At 43.6% G+C, this 19,086-nt stretch overlaps 1 protein-coding gene across 3 annotated transcripts in view; it reads left to right on the top strand.

Moving 5' to 3' along the window:
* Positions 1-18,681, top strand: part of LOC124267884 (sodium- and chloride-dependent glycine transporter 2-like) — a 48,631-nt gene extending 29,950 nt beyond the window's left edge. For all 3 annotated transcript variants that reach the window (XM_046702877.1, XM_046702884.1, XM_046702888.1), the window contains 7 exons: positions 13,060-13,172; positions 13,832-13,960; positions 14,391-14,490; positions 14,907-15,007; positions 15,596-15,763; positions 16,715-17,018; positions 17,799-18,681. In XM_046702877.1, coding sequence (XP_046558833.1) covers positions 13,060-13,172; positions 13,832-13,960; positions 14,391-14,490; positions 14,907-15,007; positions 15,596-15,763; positions 16,715-16,852 — 749 coding nt within the window. In that variant the 3' untranslated portion in view covers positions 16,853-17,018; positions 17,799-18,681. The remainder of the gene's footprint in view (positions 1-13,059; positions 13,173-13,831; positions 13,961-14,390; positions 14,491-14,906; positions 15,008-15,595; positions 15,764-16,714; positions 17,019-17,798) is intronic.
* Positions 18,682-19,086: the final 405 nt, after the last annotated feature.

Below are 19,086 nucleotides of genomic sequence, written 5' to 3'. Positions count from 1 at the left end.
GCTGACCCTGTGTACTATTGTTGTGTTACCTTCGTGCCCAAAGACATTTATAGCTAGATTATTCTGTTTTTCTACTTTAGTGATCTGGGATATGGGGGTTGGTTCATCTATACCATCCCAGTTGAGCCCATCATCTTGGGGATAGCTAGAAAGCCTGTCTGAATGAGTGTCAGCTGGAAACAAGGCTGACCTGATAGCTACCCTCAGGCAATCGTCTCCTCTATTCTTAACGTTTACCATGGCCTGTTTTTTCCTATAGTAGGGGGGGCAAGTCTAGGTATGACCCGCCTCTGAACGGCACGTAGTTAGCTATGTCTAGATAGACATTATCGATTTTATCTACAGCCCACCCGGACCCCAAGTGTGTGTAGCGTTCTAGGTATTCCCGTATCTGCTGAAAACTGGTATCGATTGATGCGTCTATGGTCTCTGTATGCGTGACAACCTCTTGCCTACCTCTGAAGTAAGGCTGAACGTACTCAGTGACCCCTCCCCCAACTTGCTTATCGAGCGACATTTTAACTGTGATCTGAAACTTGATACTTCCAAGATCGTTTAGTTCCTGGTTTATTTTATCAGCTATCAGAGGCTTGATATCTGTGATATCTATGTTCCTATCAACATGCATGCGCCAGCCTCTTAAATAATTACCTACAGCGCGCTCAGTGCGCACGAACTGTAGGTCAATAGCTCTATTCTGCCGTAACAGTTCTACAAGCTGTGGTTTACTCATACGGGAATACCCCACTAACCCCAAATCACGAACCTCGGTTTTTAATTGTTTTACAGTGGGGAGCTGAACGGGGGCATGTGATAACAATGCGACTAACCCGGCTCTCCCCAGGTTTGAATAACCCTTGAGCCCAAGCTGTTTTGCTTGAGCTTTTAATTGTTTTACCGTGGGAGGGGCTTCTAAACCTAGTAATCTCAACAAGGCTGGCTTCCGCATTCTAGAATACCCTATCACACCTCTCTGTCTGGCGATTTGCTTAAGCTCGCGTATAGTAGTCATAATTGCGTACACATCTAAGAGAATTAATGTCTAATTGGACCACAGTAAAGGGAGGTAACTCCTAAAACATATAATGAGGCTGTTTCAATCCAGTACTTACACTGTTGGATATAGTATTCCTTGAAGTTGTGCAGGTATTCCTGTATACTTGTAAAACAATTTATCTGGTGTTGAGTCGTGATGTCTCCCTCACATGTGAAGGGACGAGTATACTTAACATCCTCTTTAATCCATGCCACTTCCAATATTACCTGAAATCTAACGCGTCCCCATAAGTTCAGTTCATCTTTGAGTATGTTTTTAACCAGAGATTCGATCTTAAGCTCCACAGACATAGCTATACCTAGGTGTGTACAATATCTAATTGGGGTCTATCCTGAGAAGTCGCCTACGTTCTTTTATGTAGGCCTTTTTATTCTCGTAGATGAGGTGATGTCTGACTACGTTCGCCCCGTGAGCTTTACATAGACAGTAGTGCCCTTTAACTCCTATGCCACACACAGAACACGAGTAGTTAGGGCTTCCCATGTGGAAACAACAATACCCCTCTGTCCTACATTTCTTACCACAGGGTTCGTTCTTCCCCATAAGTATGTATTCGCATCGGTATGGAGCAGGTCTCATGTTTAGCATACTTATATGAGTACTTAGTCTAATTGTTTTGCAACCAACGCAGTCGCCGCTATACCCAGCGCTATGAAGACCAGTTCACGGTCCATTTGTCCCTTGGATGGTGTGTAGTACTGAGCGAGTGTGGGTTTATTGAGTGGTTCCAATCGTTTACCAGTTAATAAGAAGTATTCTCTCGCTGCGTCGTCAACATCGTGGAATGTTTGAACGGCATGGTTTTCACGCCTGAGTTGTTCGTTAATGTAATCGATCCTCTGGAGGCGTTTTTTAGCGTACTCGGATTGTGCTGTCTGTAATTTTTCAATAGCGAGGTCGTGCCGCTTTCTCTCTGCCTGTATTTCAGCCGCGTGTGACTCTCGTAGTTTTGAGAAGAGGAAATTACTCCCGGAAAATGCCAGGGCATTTACTAACGCACCACCGACCATCATAGCTATCGTGGCCATCCTATATTTATTTCATAATATCTTCAGGTATTATCCCTTGTTTTACTAGGATGTCTTTTGTAGCCATCGCCATACCAAGGTTCATTATGAGCATACCCATATCCTGCAGGTTGAAATCTAGCTTGATAGTCGGTTGTTTAAGCACCATTTTGGTCAACCGAGCGTACCCTACGGCTAGACTGGCGACCACGGTGGCGTGGTATGCGTCGTTGACGAACGTTTTCCCCTCAGACATTATGTATATGATATAAAAATATATATTTTATTGCATGATATGCGGGTTGACCTTTAATTGCGGGGGTTCCTCCCCGTGTGGGTTTCCCTCCCCGGAATCCTTGGGATTCCTGTGTCGTGTATATAACCATGAGATAGCCACGGCAGCAGTTGCGCATACAACCAACAATAGTCGAGACGGGTGGGTCACCTTGATAATTTTATGTTGGTTACACCACCGTTTTTTACCGGCAGCTACTCTCTTAGGATTCTTCTGCCTGGTTACTGTCTCCCTCCCTGGGGTTTCCTCCAACGTTGGTGGGGGTCTCCACCGTCTCCTCCTGGGAGGTTCACCTCCAGTTGGGGCTTGGGGGTTTCCTGTGCAGCATCCATCTATACTATTATTATTATTTTTCCTCTCAAATTGACAATGCTTTGCCGTGATAATCGCCGCCGTCACCGGGGCTAACAACATACCGTATTTGTGGTACAGATCGCAGCTAATAGAGCTCAAGGCGTGTTCGATAAAAGGGTCTTTCTCGAGGTCTTCCCACAGGTAAAGTCGGCGCTCCGGGGGGATGGGAAGGAAGTATGACGCAATACCAGTGTATATCTGGGTCATAGCCGATCCTATTGTCTTTGTCATTTCTGCACCTAGTCTACCCTCGTATCTAGCGTACAGTTTATCGATTTCTTCGGCTGACATTTTGTGAATTTTATCTGGAGTGTACTCCCCAAAGTAATGTTTGGCTTTGCCACCAACAGCCAACGCCACCAGTTTCTCTCGCTTATCATCATCCACCTGTGGTGATTGGGGTACCAACAATTGTTCAAGCAATTCCTCACACTCCATCTTATAATGTGATAAGTAAGTTTTAGTTTTAACTATATAATATACGATATAAGCGAAACACAGAGAAATAAAGGTTAAGTTGAACACGACAAACACTTCAAATGCCATAGCTATAACTAAATGCTAAGTATTTATACTAAGCATTGCTAAGCTTTGCTAAGCATTTGCTAAGCATTGCTAAGCATTGCTAAGCTAAAACACCCTATAGGCCACGGGTTGGTCGGTCTTGAGCACGAGCTTAGCGTGTTTAGTTTCAGCGAGCTGTTTCTTCACCCGTTCCCGTTCTAATTTGCTCATCACATCGTTCTCTCTCAAACACTCCTCGAACGAATCCCTGTCCTTGCAGTGAAATAAGGCCACCCATCGCGTCTGCTCCCTGAGGTCTTTCAACACCGAGTTGAACTTCTGCGTTAGCACCCAGACGCTGTGATTTGCGTGTCGGCCGAGAAGGCCAGGTACGATAGCATGTCTCTCTTTTTTGTTATCTCGCGATTAGCGCTGCAGTCATCCAGTATAAACAGCGTCGACTCCCCTTTAAATTTCTCGTGAAGAGCTTTCAACCAGTCCTGCAGGCGTGTTCCCGGGTCGACTCTGTGTACGTCTGGGTCCGTCATCACCCAAGGTCTTTCCGTGTACGTTTTATTCATGCTCAGAGTAGGGCACATGATAACGATGTTGTCGAACACATCCCTGTAGTACCCCTCCAACATATCCAACACGAAAACGGTCTTCCCACAGCCAGTCTGCCCGCACACTATGGCGCAGTGTGGGTCGCGTGGTAAATCAATGCCTGCACCCATTAGGCAATCAGTAGATGGCTTGCACGAATCTCCCATTGTCTATATTAAGTTGCGCGTCCATAATTACGTACAGATATAATTTCAACTTGCCAGCGGGTTGAGCCTTCTTGGTAATCTGGATAGTAATCCCCTCACTACCGTTGTCTATACGGCGGCCGCTACCGTGCAGTTTATCGTCATCCGTGGATCGCATGTCCAACCACAGCGCGTACTTGTTGGTCAGGTATTCACCGATTTGCACGGATGATAGGTCCAGGTCTTTGGTTATGTATGGGAGTTTGCTCGGTAGCTTTTTTATCTCATCCCACTGCTGGTACGCCCTCATACCATGACTGAACAGCTGGTTGGGCACGCCCTCGATGGTCACTTCCACCTTTTCAATCTCGGGGTTGAAAAACTTCTCGCTGTCCCTCCGGAACGGCTCGTAATCCTCCACGGGGATGATCAGGATACCTTTCATCGATCGCGCCGGCACGTTCAGGTTGATATTCCACACAGTGTCGCTCTTATCCCGCACGATGGATCTATGCCTCAGTATGCGATCGTACAGGATGGCCACATTCCCCGAGTACTGGTTTCGAACCTGCCTGGCTAGCTCCGGGTTAGTGACCATGTCGAACTCCAGAGAGATGTTGTCTATGGTGTAACTAGCCTCATCGCCGTTCGGCGTACGCACTACTTTGCTGTAGTCGTTAAACGTTAGCTCGTATTCAAGCCTATCACCCAGCGCGGCCTGGTAAAACGGCGCGTGTTCCGTGAGCAACTCGAAGTCGAGCGGCACGCAGAACCTGTTCCCGTACGCTTGAGCGATGGCCTTTTCACCGTCCGATATCTTGTCTAACTGGTCTGCCGTGAAGGCATACCCAATGCGCGACCTGGTCGATTTGCTGATGCCCTGGTACACGTCATTGACGCGTTCTCCCTCGCTTTTCCAGAGGTCCCTGTAGCAGTGAAACACGTCGCTGTCGTCGATGCTCAGCACCTCGTTACCGGTGATCTTGATGGTGGTTTTCTTGATGATGGCTCGACCTACGTTCCGCACTAGCTCGCGTTTGTCGTTGTCGGAGGTCAACGTGAGGTTGAACGCCAGTCGAACAGTGCCTGGTACAATGAGGTCATTCGCGCCAAGGTTTGGAAATCTAACCAGCAGCGTTTGATTCTGGTCTATCTTGCTGGGATTGTTGGTGATGGTCACCGACTGACGCACGGCTTTGATACCTAGGGGCTCTCTCGATCTTCTGAAAGGATCTAGTTTTCTACCGTACATTGTTATATAAATGAAATATATAAGTTTTAATACTAAATAATGGCTGAAGGCGGTTATGAGTATATCCCTATGGAGGATATGTGGGATGATAATGCCCAGGATGAAATCTCGTTCCCCTTAAGTACTGAACTTGTACAGTCGGCCGTCGATGATTATTACGACGCAGTTGAAAATAAAGACAACATCAAGCCGTTGGGGAGGGACTATTCCAAGTTTATCGTCGATAAGAAGGGCACGCTGCGATTGAAGGCTTACCCGTGGGTCGATATCATAAAAAAAGACGGGAAGCCATATGCTTTGTCAACACTCACCAGTCGCCCTGGTGGGAGTCAACTGCTCCGTGGGGAACTAGGCTTCATAGATTACGGTGGCGCACGGCCTAAGCTTCCCCCGAAGGTCGTCCAAGATCTGCAAGTAGCCAGGGCCAATACTGGGGATGCTAAAGAAACATCGGACAGTATCGAAAAAATATTGGCTACGTACCATGACAAACCCTTGCCGGGGCTCGAATTTCCCCTGAGGGAACTGCGAGGCTTAGACGAAGCCTTGAAACATGTACGTGGAGAACTCGTTAACAACATGGGGAAACTGAACGAAGTCGATGAGCGCATCGCTCACGAGAAAATAAAACTCACCGAAACTGAAGACGATGATATGAAACGCCGTATCGAGGAGAGAATAAAAAACTTGGAAGACGAGAGACGGACTCGGTTGGAATCCGCTTCCTCAAACCGGGAAGCCCTCCGATCGCAGATCAGTCGAGTACGGGAAACCATCGATCGAGTTCTAAATGAAGACACCACGCTAGCTGACAGGATTCGGACCCTGTTCCGGGAGCAAGGGATCACCATCGCCAGCATTCTGACTGCATTGGGCTTCATCATATCAACCCTGGTGGTGTCACTGACGCCTGCCGGCGGCGGTGGCGGTACACCCACGCCTGCACCAAGTGGTGGGGGTGTCAAAGACTGGGTAAAAAAACTCGGGGAAGCCCTGGCTAAACTGGCTGGTAAGGCCGCCGAAGCCCTGCCTGGCATCCTGGGTAGCATCGTCTCGTGGTTGCTGAGCGCTCTGGCTAAAACTGCCACGTGGCTTAGTCAAAACCTGTGGGCAGCCATCGTAGCCGTGGTGGGTTTGGTGTACGTAGCGGCTAAGGAATTTTTAACCAAATAAGTCCCAAAGCTACCCCACCAACCACCATAGCTGTTTTACGGTCGATGTGCTGTTGATTGGATTGTGGGGGTGACCCCACAGGGGGTGTTGGTTGAGCCCTAGGCTCCGGGGGTGGCGCCACTATACCCGTTTCACCGGTCGTGGGTGGTGGGACGTGGGGGACGTTGACATCGAGGTTGACGCCCAACTTTTGACCCGCCGTGGCTATGACTATTTCGTTGTTGTAGCCCACCACTTTTTTTACTCTCAGTTGCATATCGCTCGGAGCCATGTACAGTCCCACGTCGAACACGTAGTCGACTTTCGACCTGGCGTATTCCAACACGTCTTGGTAGCGTTTGATGGCACTCGGGAGATCAACTGGAGCATTGATAGCATCCTCAACGTTGACAACGAACTGTTTCTGAGCGTCGTAAGCAGTCCCCTTGCCTAGGATATTGGAACGCGTTTGCGTCTGCGCACCCAACAGCGCCCACACGTACGTTCGAATCGAGTCGTTTAACCTGATTACCCCGGCACGAGTAAACCCTTTCGATGTGTCCAGCATGAACTTTTTCCAGTCATCCGCTGCCCCCCTGCTCAAACCTCCAGACTCTGTAATCCTTACTGTTGTCGAAAGCCATGTAACGGTCATCCCACTCGTTGGTTGTGAGGTGATGATACGACTTGTATCCCCATTCCTTCAACTTCTCGCTGGCTTCCACGAGGGGCATATTGTGAACGATGGGGATACCCAACCCGTGGTTCGGTCCCGGCAAACGCCAATCCGTCTTCGTGTTTAGTTCGAATTCGTTGCAAATACGTTCGTAGGCCCGTCTATCGTACTGGTTGTTTACTGCATTCCACGCCTTTTCCTGTGGGAGCGGGGCGCTGATCTCTTTGAGGATACGCCTGACCTGGTAGTACACGTGAAACGTGAACACAGACTGACTCAGCGGTCCACGCCGAGTGTCGGTCAATGTCACACCACACCCCGTTGTAGCGCACCACACGGCGAAGTTGAGTTGATTCTGCCAGAACTGCATAGGGTTGTTGAACCAAGCGTGTACTACCTTGAGCGTTAGTCACCGAAAATTTATACTTATCAAACACATCTATGAACTGGGTGTTGAAATACAACCCAGCAGCGACCACGATCTTCATGTGGGGGAAATCTACGTCCAGTTTAGGGTAAAACACACCAGGGGAGTACATTTTAAAACTATTATATAATGAGTTTATATACTCTAACATGTACATAACACTTCCAGGAATAACGAGCGGTGAGGCCGTTCAGCTGACGCACGCGATCGATAACACGTCAGGTCAACTCGAAGTCGCACTGTGCGATATCACCTACCTACCGCGATGGACTAACATCAACGCTAGCAACAATAAGCTGATCGTTAGTGGCGCCCGCAATCAGATAACTGACGGTTACTACAGCGTGTGTTCTCTAAGCGACGAGGTCTTCAAACCATTGGGAGCCGAACTCAAGATGAACGACTCAAACGGTACAGTGGTGTTAATCAACAACGGAAGAAACTCCTTGAGGCTCGGCCGACCATTGGCGAGGACACTTGGTATATCGCCTGACGAGATAAAACCAACGACTACCGCCACAGGCACGAAGTTACCCGACCTAGTACCGTACCGAGAGCTGTGCATTCATCTCAGCCAGGTTAGCACAACGGACAACATTCAAGGGGGGTCACCCTTCCACTATACTGAGAGCCGTACCGGTGAAAACGGAGAAATACAACGACGGTAGAACCGAGTCGTTTTCACCTCGGCAGTATAAGAGGTTAACCCAGGGCAACATCCCTGAGCTGATAATATCGGTGTTAGATATAAATCATAATCTCGTGAATATAGGATACCTCAGCATAACCCTGCACATAAAATGACCAGCGCACAAGCTCCCGGAATGAAGTTGAAAAAATGCATCAATGTGGGGATCTCCAATCTCGGGGACACACGCGGATTCGACGACCCCGGAGTAGATGGTAAATTGTACGCCTTGCAACTGAAAAACAGCATTTACAAACGCGTTGAAGTCCCCTCCGGTGGTACTAGCAACCTAAGTGATATAGTAGATACCACAAGAGCGGCAGTCAACACTAAGTACACCCTTGTCAACACCGGTGATGATAACTGGATAATATACCCATCGTTCGGGGGCAAACTATTCGACTTAACCGATGTTGAGAGCACTACCGTCGCCCGAAACAAACCATATACGCTCGTCTTCACCGATGAAGACAAGTGGGTGTTATTACCCGATAAAGCCGACTGGTTTCTCAATATTAGGCTCGGCTCCCCCTACGTGTTCACGGATAACAAAGACAACCACCTAAACAAAGTCGTGAACAACGGAACCCTGCTCGTGGCTTACGTCCCGACTCAGAGACGTAGCGTAGTCATCAGCCCACTCGCCAGTATGGCAGCCCACATGCTATCGAGTAAAGCGGGCATGCAAAACGTGGTATTGCAGTTGGTGTCTGAATTCGAAGGCGTGGTCAAGATCCTGGAGAGTCTACCGGCGAACTCAACACTGATCATCCAAGTCTACCTAGGGGAACCATCGCGGGATGATGTAGAGATCGTGAAGGGGGTCAAACTGCGGTGGGGGAAACAACACCAGTATAACGTTTGCACCGTTTACGTGCGGGTGGGTGTCGACTCCAAAACCAGTCTGCAGGGTGTCACCGTGGTCGTGGAAGACACTATATCACTAACCAAGATCTTCCTACCCGACAACATACACTTCATGGGGGTGAAGTGCACCCCTGAACTATTATCAGAAAACCAGTTGGAAATTATCTCGTAATAGTATTATAGCAATGATTAGGCACCACCCCAACACTACACTTAACGACTTAGGGGACACGGAGGGATTCGATCAGCCTGGTGAGGAAGACGCCTTGTACATCCTACACTTGAAAGACAACGTGTATAGGCGGGCGGCAATAGCCGATCATCTACCCAAACCCACACTCAGGGGCTTAGGAGACATAGAGGGATTCGATAAGCGTGGTCCTAACAACACCTCATACGTCCTATTATTTAACAACGGTGTGTACATACGTCAGAACCTGGTATTCTTTAAAGAACCTAAATGGGTGATCAACGTGACCACCACCGCACCTTATATCTCACTAGACAAAGATGGTTATGTCTCTGAAATTAGGAACAACGGCACCTTGATCACGTCTTTCATTCCAACTGGAAGGATGATAGTTTCTAACTCCCCATATTGGCCTAGGGACACCCTATTAATTTCATCCAGGCAGTCCCAGTTAATAGCCACCCACCATCATCATACCATAGTAGGGGTTAGGGCTATGGAACCAAACTCCACACTCATCGTAGAAGTCGCTTACAAGGGTAAGTTTGATTCGGACGACTTTGACCCATCCCCAAACTTGGAACTTTTACCCGGTGTAACAATACGTTGGGGTGACGGCCTTATAGGAGAAGGTTCCGTATCTTGCAAATTCGTTATACGATTGGGGGACCCCCAACAGGGATTACTACCCCCCATAATAAACTGCTTTGATGTTGAGATAGACCAGAAGTTACCTATTGACCCTTCCCGTATCTACACATACGAGAATGTAAGTTTTATAAGCCTCAGGTACGTTGGCCAACTATTAACTGAAGCCCAATTAAAATATCTTTCGTAATATATATTATAGGATGGGGCTGTACCCAGGTATAGATGAAGTAGCGAAGACCCTGGAAACCGTAGACGGGTTCCGCTTGAGACAGTTATGCGATGTAAAACGTCAACTAGAACAAGACCGCGACAAGCGGAAAGCACTATATAAGAAGTACCATAGAGCTTTCAATGCCGTGGATGGTGTTGATACCACCCTTATGACAACCAGCATGGGGCTAGGGGTGGCAGGTGTTGGGTTGTTAGCTACCATCGTGGCAGCACCTATAGTGATGGGGCTCGAAATAACAGCTGGGGTGACAGGGGTGTTGGGGGTGGTGCTTAAGCTTGTATCCCGCAGACTACATCGTAAAAGCATTGAAGCATGATGAGATCAGGGTTCTAGCTGAAGCAAAGCTTAACACCATAAGCGATCTTATTTCTACCGCACTCACTGACAACAAGATCTCGGAGGAGGAGTTTCGTTTGATCCTCTCTGAACTCACAAAATATGACAAAATGAAACAAGAGATTCGATCCAAGTCTCGTAAGTCTGCTATAAGCGAGGATGAGAAAAAAAAGTACATAGAACAAGGGGTGAAAAAAGCCCAGCAAGCCTTTATTACGAACACCAAAGAGATCATAGGCGATTCACATTAAACTGTTTCATCGAGGTCAACGTGACATAGCGGCACGTGGACATAGATAAAGTGAAAATAAAATCAGACGAACCTACCTTGTACTACTTGATGGGCCAGACAGAGGACTATTGATCCTGTCAACAGCACGTGATGCGTGGGTGTGTGATACAATACCCGTTAAACTGACCTACTTCAGCTAAGTCCGCGGTAGCTCAGTCGGTTGAGTGGTGCGACCCATTATGTATAGTCTGCGCAAGCTGTACATGTGGGTTCGTATCCCACCGTCACAACTTTGTGTGATGTGAGGTTCTCTCACGGTGAGAGACACAATTCCCCTTGGGAGGAAGCGCAATACATTTCTATTTCTCCCTTGGGGAATTGTGGCTGCCGGGGACATTTTACTAATTTTTCATAGTAGGGGTAATGGTAGCAAGAGCTAAGGGTCCGACCAAAGCCTTATTTGGGAAATAAGGCTTTGCAGAGGCTTTTGTTGGAACTGGTCCCGGACAATCATTCTCTCTACTACTCACCGTAACGGTTAGGACATGCAAAAATCTAAGATATCATTTTCTATACACCCTTTTTGCGATAAAATTCAGAAAAATGATTTTTTTGGGGTGTCAGTCTTTGACAGTGATGTTTCCTCACTGCTTGCACACATGAAGTAGAATCAGAAGACAGTACAGGGAGTAATCATTCTGGCAATATCTTGGATGATGTTACGGTAGTGACAAACCTTGTGACAAAGTTTAACATTTTTTACAAAAGATTTTCCATACAAAAAAGGCTAAACCACGCCATGCATGTAGCTGTAACATCATTAATTATGATATGTTAAAAAGAATTCTTTTGAAAAACATGAAAAAGACCCCCCAAAAATCAAATTGCACATCGGCCACTGGAATTGTGACACATGAAAATTGAGTAAGATTGGGTGGTTTGGGGGTTTAAAATAAATATAAAGATATGTTTTCCCAATAAACTCAGATAAATGTGTTACCATAAGAAAGTATTCATTTTGGCTTAAGGTTGTCGGGTAGAAACATATCACATAAACATGCACGAATTTTGAAAGTGACTCAAATGTCTGTAAGTGTTACTTTTTCTGGTACGTGTGAATATCAGTCCGTATCTGTCCATGTGTAGTTTAGAGATAGGTGCATTCAGTAAGTACACATCATTCCGGCATATGAATGACGAAGGAAAGAATGTGTGTGCCTTAATGTGTGTGAGAGGTCCCACACAGCAATTTTCAAGTTATGTGACGACAGCCAAACCTTCGTCGAGTCTGTATCAAACAATCGGCCATTTAATTTACGAGCAACGATCCGAACCGATCCCAACGATCGGGGGTAAGTTGCCAAGCCTTCAGCCAAGTCACTGAATCAGGCCATCCAATCCATTTAGTCGCTTCTTACAACCCATGATAGGTTGTTAACGACCATTTATAACAGGTATTCATCACAGGTTTCCAGTTTAATCGCCTCTTAAGACAAACGATGGGCTGAATTACACATTCTTCCCCTTGGTCACATCCGTGATTGTTTCAGTGTGATTAATCTATGCAATGTATACTATACACACACACTATGGAGAAAAGCATATTCTTTTATAGAATAAACTACCAATCATTATTATTATTATATGATATTTATATAGCGCACATATCCACGCACTATTGCATGCTCAAGGCGCTGGTATTTTTTCCCTCGATCATTGGATGTCAATCTCAACGGCACATCGCATTATCAATCTCAACTCCCTGGGGAATATACAACCCTTGCAGCCACTAGGCGCACCGAGTTATTGTGGCTTTCTCATCCTAATATCATGGTAAAACGCCTGAAAATATGTTACTCATGTTTAACGAACATATATTCTTTTTCATTTTGTAAACTTTTTAAAAACATAAATGGAAAACGAAAGTCAGATGAACATCTATTCTTTTGTCATTCGTGAATGTGTATCAAAATGAATCTTTGAGAAAAGAACAGATGTTCATTAGGTTTTTGAAACCTAATCTTCATTCAAAAGGATTTTTTTCATAACTTTCCTATGCAGCTCAATGCATATTTCTACACTCACAACATAATGTTGGCTGTCGCCTGTGACTACGTTTTACATCTCCTTCTATTGTCACTAACTGTTACGTTCATAAGTTTTATGATGACACAGATACTGCCGTTGTGTGACTGCGCTTAATTAGTTTTATTAAAACTGAAGAGCTGCTGAGCAGCGAAATATACTATGTATGTAAAGGAAAATTATCAAGACTAAACTTATTTTTATACATTTTATGATTATGCACCAGAACAAAACACCCCATGCAAACATGTAATGTGTATTGCTACCACTGAGACATGGTTTGTTCTAAATCTCTATATTTGCAGGACCTGGATTGGGCTTTGTTATTTACCCAGAAGCCCTGGCTCATCTTCCGGTTCCACAGTTGTGGAGTTTTATCTTCTTTGTCATGATCATCCTATTGGCGATGGATTCTCTGGTTAGAATGTACCAATGCTACAAATTGCTTTTGCTGATATTTGCTTCATCTGTTGTGGAAAATACTTCAAACACTACTTTAATAAATATGATATTACACGTTTAACTAAATTTACCCAGTGATTAGTTGGGTTCGAATTGAGCAGAATTCCAGAATCATGGCGTCTTCTAAGTCTGTAAAATAAACCGCAATGAGTAAAGTTGAATTTGTATGGAATAGTGTAAGGGACGTTTTTGCGAAACGGGCTAAACTGGCCCAAATCTCGTGTTTTCACGATTTCGCATTCTCACACGTTTGACAAAGTTACGACGCAAGATCCCTTACATTATATCTTGTGCATATGACCATATGTTCCAGAGCATGATAGCTGTCCATGACAAGTCCACTGGAAGTGCCAACTGATGAGGGTTGATTGTTAAATGTAGTTTGGAGACTAGCTATTTTGAAGATTATCCTAATATATTTCGAATTAAAAGAGTAATAATTGAATAACAACGAGCATGGCTTAACCAGACATCTTGGAATCGTGTTGGAGTAAGAATGGTTTACGTAAAAAGTGAGATTCTTGTATCAAGGAATCATGTTATCAAACCATGCCCATGGCGTATGTGTATTGATTTTACAAATATTTACATTGATTTATCATGGTTTTTTTTAAGTTCTCGCAAGTTGAAACTTTCATGACGGCAATCTTGGATGAATACCACAGCCTAGTGAAATGGAGAATACCAATCGCCGCTGTCTACTGCCTGGTGTCATTTCTCGTTGGACTTGTAATGACTACTCAGGTGTGTGCGTGCGTGCGTGAGCGCGCGTTCGTGTGTGCCCGTGTTTGTGTGTGTCTGTTTGTCTGTTTAAAGTGTTTATATTCACATATATCAACAACAACCATTAATCTCAATGATTTCTCCGTCTATTGTTCTCATTCTTAAGATATTTTATGAAAATGTTTGGGACTAGCATATCCTCTTTTCGCTATTTTAAGGACCCAATTGATTTGCATCAGTACAACATCCTGTTCTACATGACATGCATGCAGACAAAGTGGCATTTTTAATATATCTTGACTTAAACATTGCTACTCGATTTCAACTTTAGACTAATTCATGGTGTTCCGTTTACCACTGTAATTTTCACTGAGGTGATTTGTTAGACAAAGGGCCTGGATCCGAGAACATCCGAGTTCTTGCTTGTTAATATTTTGATGTTTAATTTCAGGGTGGAGTATATGTGTTCCAGCTTGTAGACTGGTACATTGTGGCGCTTTTCATCACATTCGTTGCTTTGCTGGAATGTATCATGGTGTCATGGTTGTATGGTAAGGACTGCTCGCTAGGCGTTGGTGGCGTACATCCTATGGTTTTAAAACACCACTTCATTTATTAACTGTATATATCTGGCCAATGATCCATCTGTTATCCCAGCAGTGTGCCAGGACAATTTGAAACCGTTAATATTATAATTTATAATTTTTCTCAAAGACAGTAGGTATTTTGCAAAATGTAATCATGATAAAAAAAACAAAGATGTTTCACATTTTGAACATGGATAAAAATGCCACTGACGTTTTTGTGGTAGGAATTGCTACGCTTTCTGCAACTATAGCGTTTCTTAATGACAGCGCGCTGTTAACAGTCGTCGAAGTAGTACAAGTATGTGAATTACGAGCTCAGATGGTATTCTCTAAACTACCATTTGTCGAGAACTATTCTAATATTGTGTCTATCTTTTTAGGCATTGACCGTTTCAGTGGCGACATTCAACTGATGATTGGCAGACCAGCACCCCTATTCTTCAAGATCACATGGTGTTACATTACACCAGCAATGCTCCTGGTAGGTATCAACGTCTTTCATGGAATCGCCTCTTTATGAACTCAGGGAATATATACAAGCAACAAATCCATTTCCATAACATAAGAAATAGATGCTATACATAGTTAGTGTACCATTTTAAGATTCCAAGTACAAAGTTATTTTAGCCATCACTATAAAATACCAAGCGTTCGCTAATAGGTAAGCTTTTCCTGCCCAAACGATGGCACCATCATAAACGCACGCAAAGGCAAGTCAACTGTCCACCTGAAACAATATATGTCCGTCACAAAGCGTTGGGAAGATTTACTGAGGTCTCCCTACAAAATGAGACGGATGCTGAGCATTACACACATGGAAATACGTACCTTATCGTCTCGAGTGAGCTTTAGAGCCTTTGTTACGTTGAAGGCGCAAATATAATGTTATTAAGTTAGTCATTTTTAATGACTAAATTCAGTTTATAGATTTTAAAGAAACATTATGAAAACTCAAAGTAGGAAATCCAGAGTCTTTTATGAAAACAGTTTTCAAGTATATCTCAGTACGTTTATACAGATTGTATTTACAAATAAACTATATGCTAATAAAACGTATTTCATTTTCCAGATGACTATTGTTTTCACCTTCGCCCAGTATAAGTTGCCAACATATGGAGAATATGTGTATCCTTATTACTCGACTGTAATAGGATGGATAATCGCTTCCCTCCCCCTGATGCCTGTGATAATAATGATGTTCCTCGCTATTTACCGTGGGAAAGGAGGTGTTTTTCAGGTAATTCGGTTTAAAGCTGTCAACGTTGTCAATAAAAAATGAAAATATACAACATTAAAATCCATAAGGTACATATTTCTGGTAGTTTATTTATAAATTGATAGACATGTATTGGCAATATTTCACTCAGACTTGTGTACATTTGAACACTGGCGTTAAACAACAAACAATTATTAACATTGGTCTTCAGCAACCCATGCTTGTCATACATGAAAGATGCGACTAACGGGATCGGGTGGTCAGGCTCGCTGACTTGGTTGACACATGTCATCGTATTCCAATTGCGTAGATCGATGCTCATTACCTCTCTAGATCTGCGGTTACTTCGTAAACATTTGAATGGCGATACATACAGTAACCTAGGGTTATAACGAACTCAGAGGGAAACTAATTTAGTTCGTTACAACCGTAGTTCATTGTAAGCATTTCGACTAAAGTAAGTAGCCGGGACTAAAACATTTCTTTATATCAGCCAGGTCGTGATAAGCGTGGTCGTTATGGGCGTAGTAATATGTCATTCCGTCGTTACTACTTTTGGAATTAAAATGAAATGTGTCATTTGTTTATGTCAAGTTGGACTCAAGAGACAAGTTGTCTTTCATCAATTCGTCAAATTCAGGATCGGTTTAAGAATTAGTAAATACACCCGTCAATGTTTCATCTGGAAGCAATACCTTACTTCAGCACATGCCCATTGACTCTTGGTTAAATAGTCTATGACATTCAAGACTCACAGAATCTGTAACAGGTTCATGAACATTTTCTTACAGTTCATGACAGTGTCTTAGTTGTGCATGCAATACTGTAAATACGGTCGTCAGTAGCTAGTCAACTGTGTCATGCTGTGCGAAAAGATTTGTGTAAGGCTTCAGGTTTTTAATGCTCCTAGTGAAAGGGCTTTTGGGAGCAATGTTTCAGTGCGAAGTGTTTATGGTATTGGATTTATTTCAGAGGATCAAGATGTCCCTGAAACCTGATGACACATGGGGGCCATCTGAACCATCTTACCGTGCAGAGTACATCAAGAAACACAGAAGACCTTCCACTCTCAAAAGTGCCTTCAAATCGTCGATTTCCTGGAAAGGGTAGATAATCTCAGTTGGTGACCTTTAAAGCAAGAAGTAAGCACCAGTTTGTGCCCAAGTTCACTTTTTGCCTGCATCGGAGTATTTGCTTAGACTGGCAAAGTCTACCATCAGTCCATAATACTTAGAACGCCATTGGCCTATAATTTATACATATAGAGAAGTTAAAGGTCACATGCAACGCAAAACGCAACTTTGCAGATTCTGATACCTTTCAGTATGGACTTAGAGAAAGAAATAATCAAATATGCAAATTCAACTTCTAAAGTTGAAAAATAACGCGATGAAAAAACCCCCGCGAAATCAGAGTTCAAACGATTCACTAATTTCACCCCAGCGCTGGGGTGAAAAGTGGTTTCAACAGCTATGCTGCGCTGCGCTTATAACGCATACGCAGTGAATAGGTTCGTGGAGCTTGAAACAGGATGCATGTCCGGATTATAAGGTCGTGAGCAGGAGTCTAATCTTGGTTGTGTACACAGACAAGTAAATAATCTACTCGTTACATAAAAAAACATGTTGATTGTGACAAGCAGCCTCTGTCACTGACAAAACTCAATGTCTGTTTTATTACCTGCCTCTCTGCAAATGACAATATGCAATACACAATTTCAATCACTGACCCCATGCAATTTGAACTTAACACCTATCGGGCTTATACGCCATAAACAAAGAACCGGCTGAGCGTATCGGCAAATGAACTAGCCAGTGAAAGACTTCGTTACACTTGAGTGCTCGCCAACCCGCTCTGACTGGGTTCGGTATCCCGGGTGCTTCGTTTCGAGCGTAGTAAACCCAAGTACACATTATTGCACTTTTGTTTTGCGATTGTACGCTTATAATTTTGTTTACTTGTTTTTTCATAATCAGCAGTGCATATTATATATCATGAATACGTGATAATTGTGTTTTGATTATGTTTGTATTTTTGGTTGCATGTGACCTTTAAGATATATTTATGTAACGGAATATACATCAATAACCATGACAACTGACAAACATATCCCGTCGTTGTGTTAGTGCATGCTTTATGAGATTCATATAATGCAGAATGAAATTCGACAATTTTTGTTCAGTATTTTTAGTCTTCATTAAAAAGTACACTTTACACAAGTGAGGATAAAAGATTCATTCTTGAACTGGCTTCAACATAAAATGGAAACAAAAGTACATCAAGTGGTATTTATCTTCCGTATTACAAAAATCAACATACAGTTGACAGATTCTGCCTTCTCTTTTGAAATCATGGTGTCTATCTAATTCAATAAGGAAATCGTGAGAACTGCCATAAGGACACTTCGAATTTCTGCACGTGTCTTTAGAGCAAATGGTGCTGTCTGTTAAATATAGTAGATACTTGAGAAGATACTCACTTTGTTCAGTCTATAAAGCACCAGACCCAGTGATTTAATCAACTGGTTAACACACGGTGTCGAGTTACACTTACAACCACGATCATAGAGTAACAACTCATTGTTACAGGTCCTTTTCAATTTTGAATTTGGTATCTTAAGTATTTTCTTACTACTATTCAGTAAACTGAGTATATGTGTATTATTTAACACTCAGATACTTCTTACAAGCATAACTTGTTACGTGTGTTATATTAACACCCAGATAGTTCTTACAAGTATAAAAATGAATCGTTTCAAAAGCATCCATTTTTTCTGAATCCCTATATTTTGGATTCATGCATCATAATTGAGCTGATATCATTTGGAAAACAATTATGTTTCCAAATTGCTTGTTTGTTTTTTTAAAGAATCGCCATGGAATTTTCAAATCTTGTCAAGCAACCTTGTTAACATACACAGGGAATGAAAAATCGTTCTTGGTAGACACCAAAATAGCTTTTACATCTGCACCCCGATAATCCGATTAACGCAATATCCGAACGATAGCTGGTTATAACAAATCTTGTTTACTATGTAAACTCATTAACTGTTGATTCATTAATCCGGTGCTTCACTCTCCGGATCCGGACGTTAATTAGCGATAACGGATTAGCTAATTACACTTGGTTTGGCTTCATTAATCCGGCGATACATCAAATTGGTTCGGATAATCCCCTTACCTCGTGAACACCATTGATTCGCGCTGATCTTCATCGGTAAACTTAAATGTTAATTGATAATTGAGATGACACTTCTGAGTTGAACATGTCGTTAGTTTGTGATCTGAATCAATTAATAGGTCTCACTTGTGTAAACGCTGAGAGCTTTGGACAGACAGATGCGA

This window comes from Haliotis rubra, unplaced genomic scaffold (assembly GCF_003918875.1).
Source record: "Haliotis rubra isolate DU_JTF1 unplaced genomic scaffold, ASM391887v1 Scf1007, whole genome shotgun sequence".
Lineage (NCBI taxonomy): Eukaryota > Metazoa > Mollusca > Gastropoda > Lepetellida > Haliotidae > Haliotis > Haliotis rubra.
This window is presented reverse-complemented; position numbering and strand designations above follow the sequence as displayed.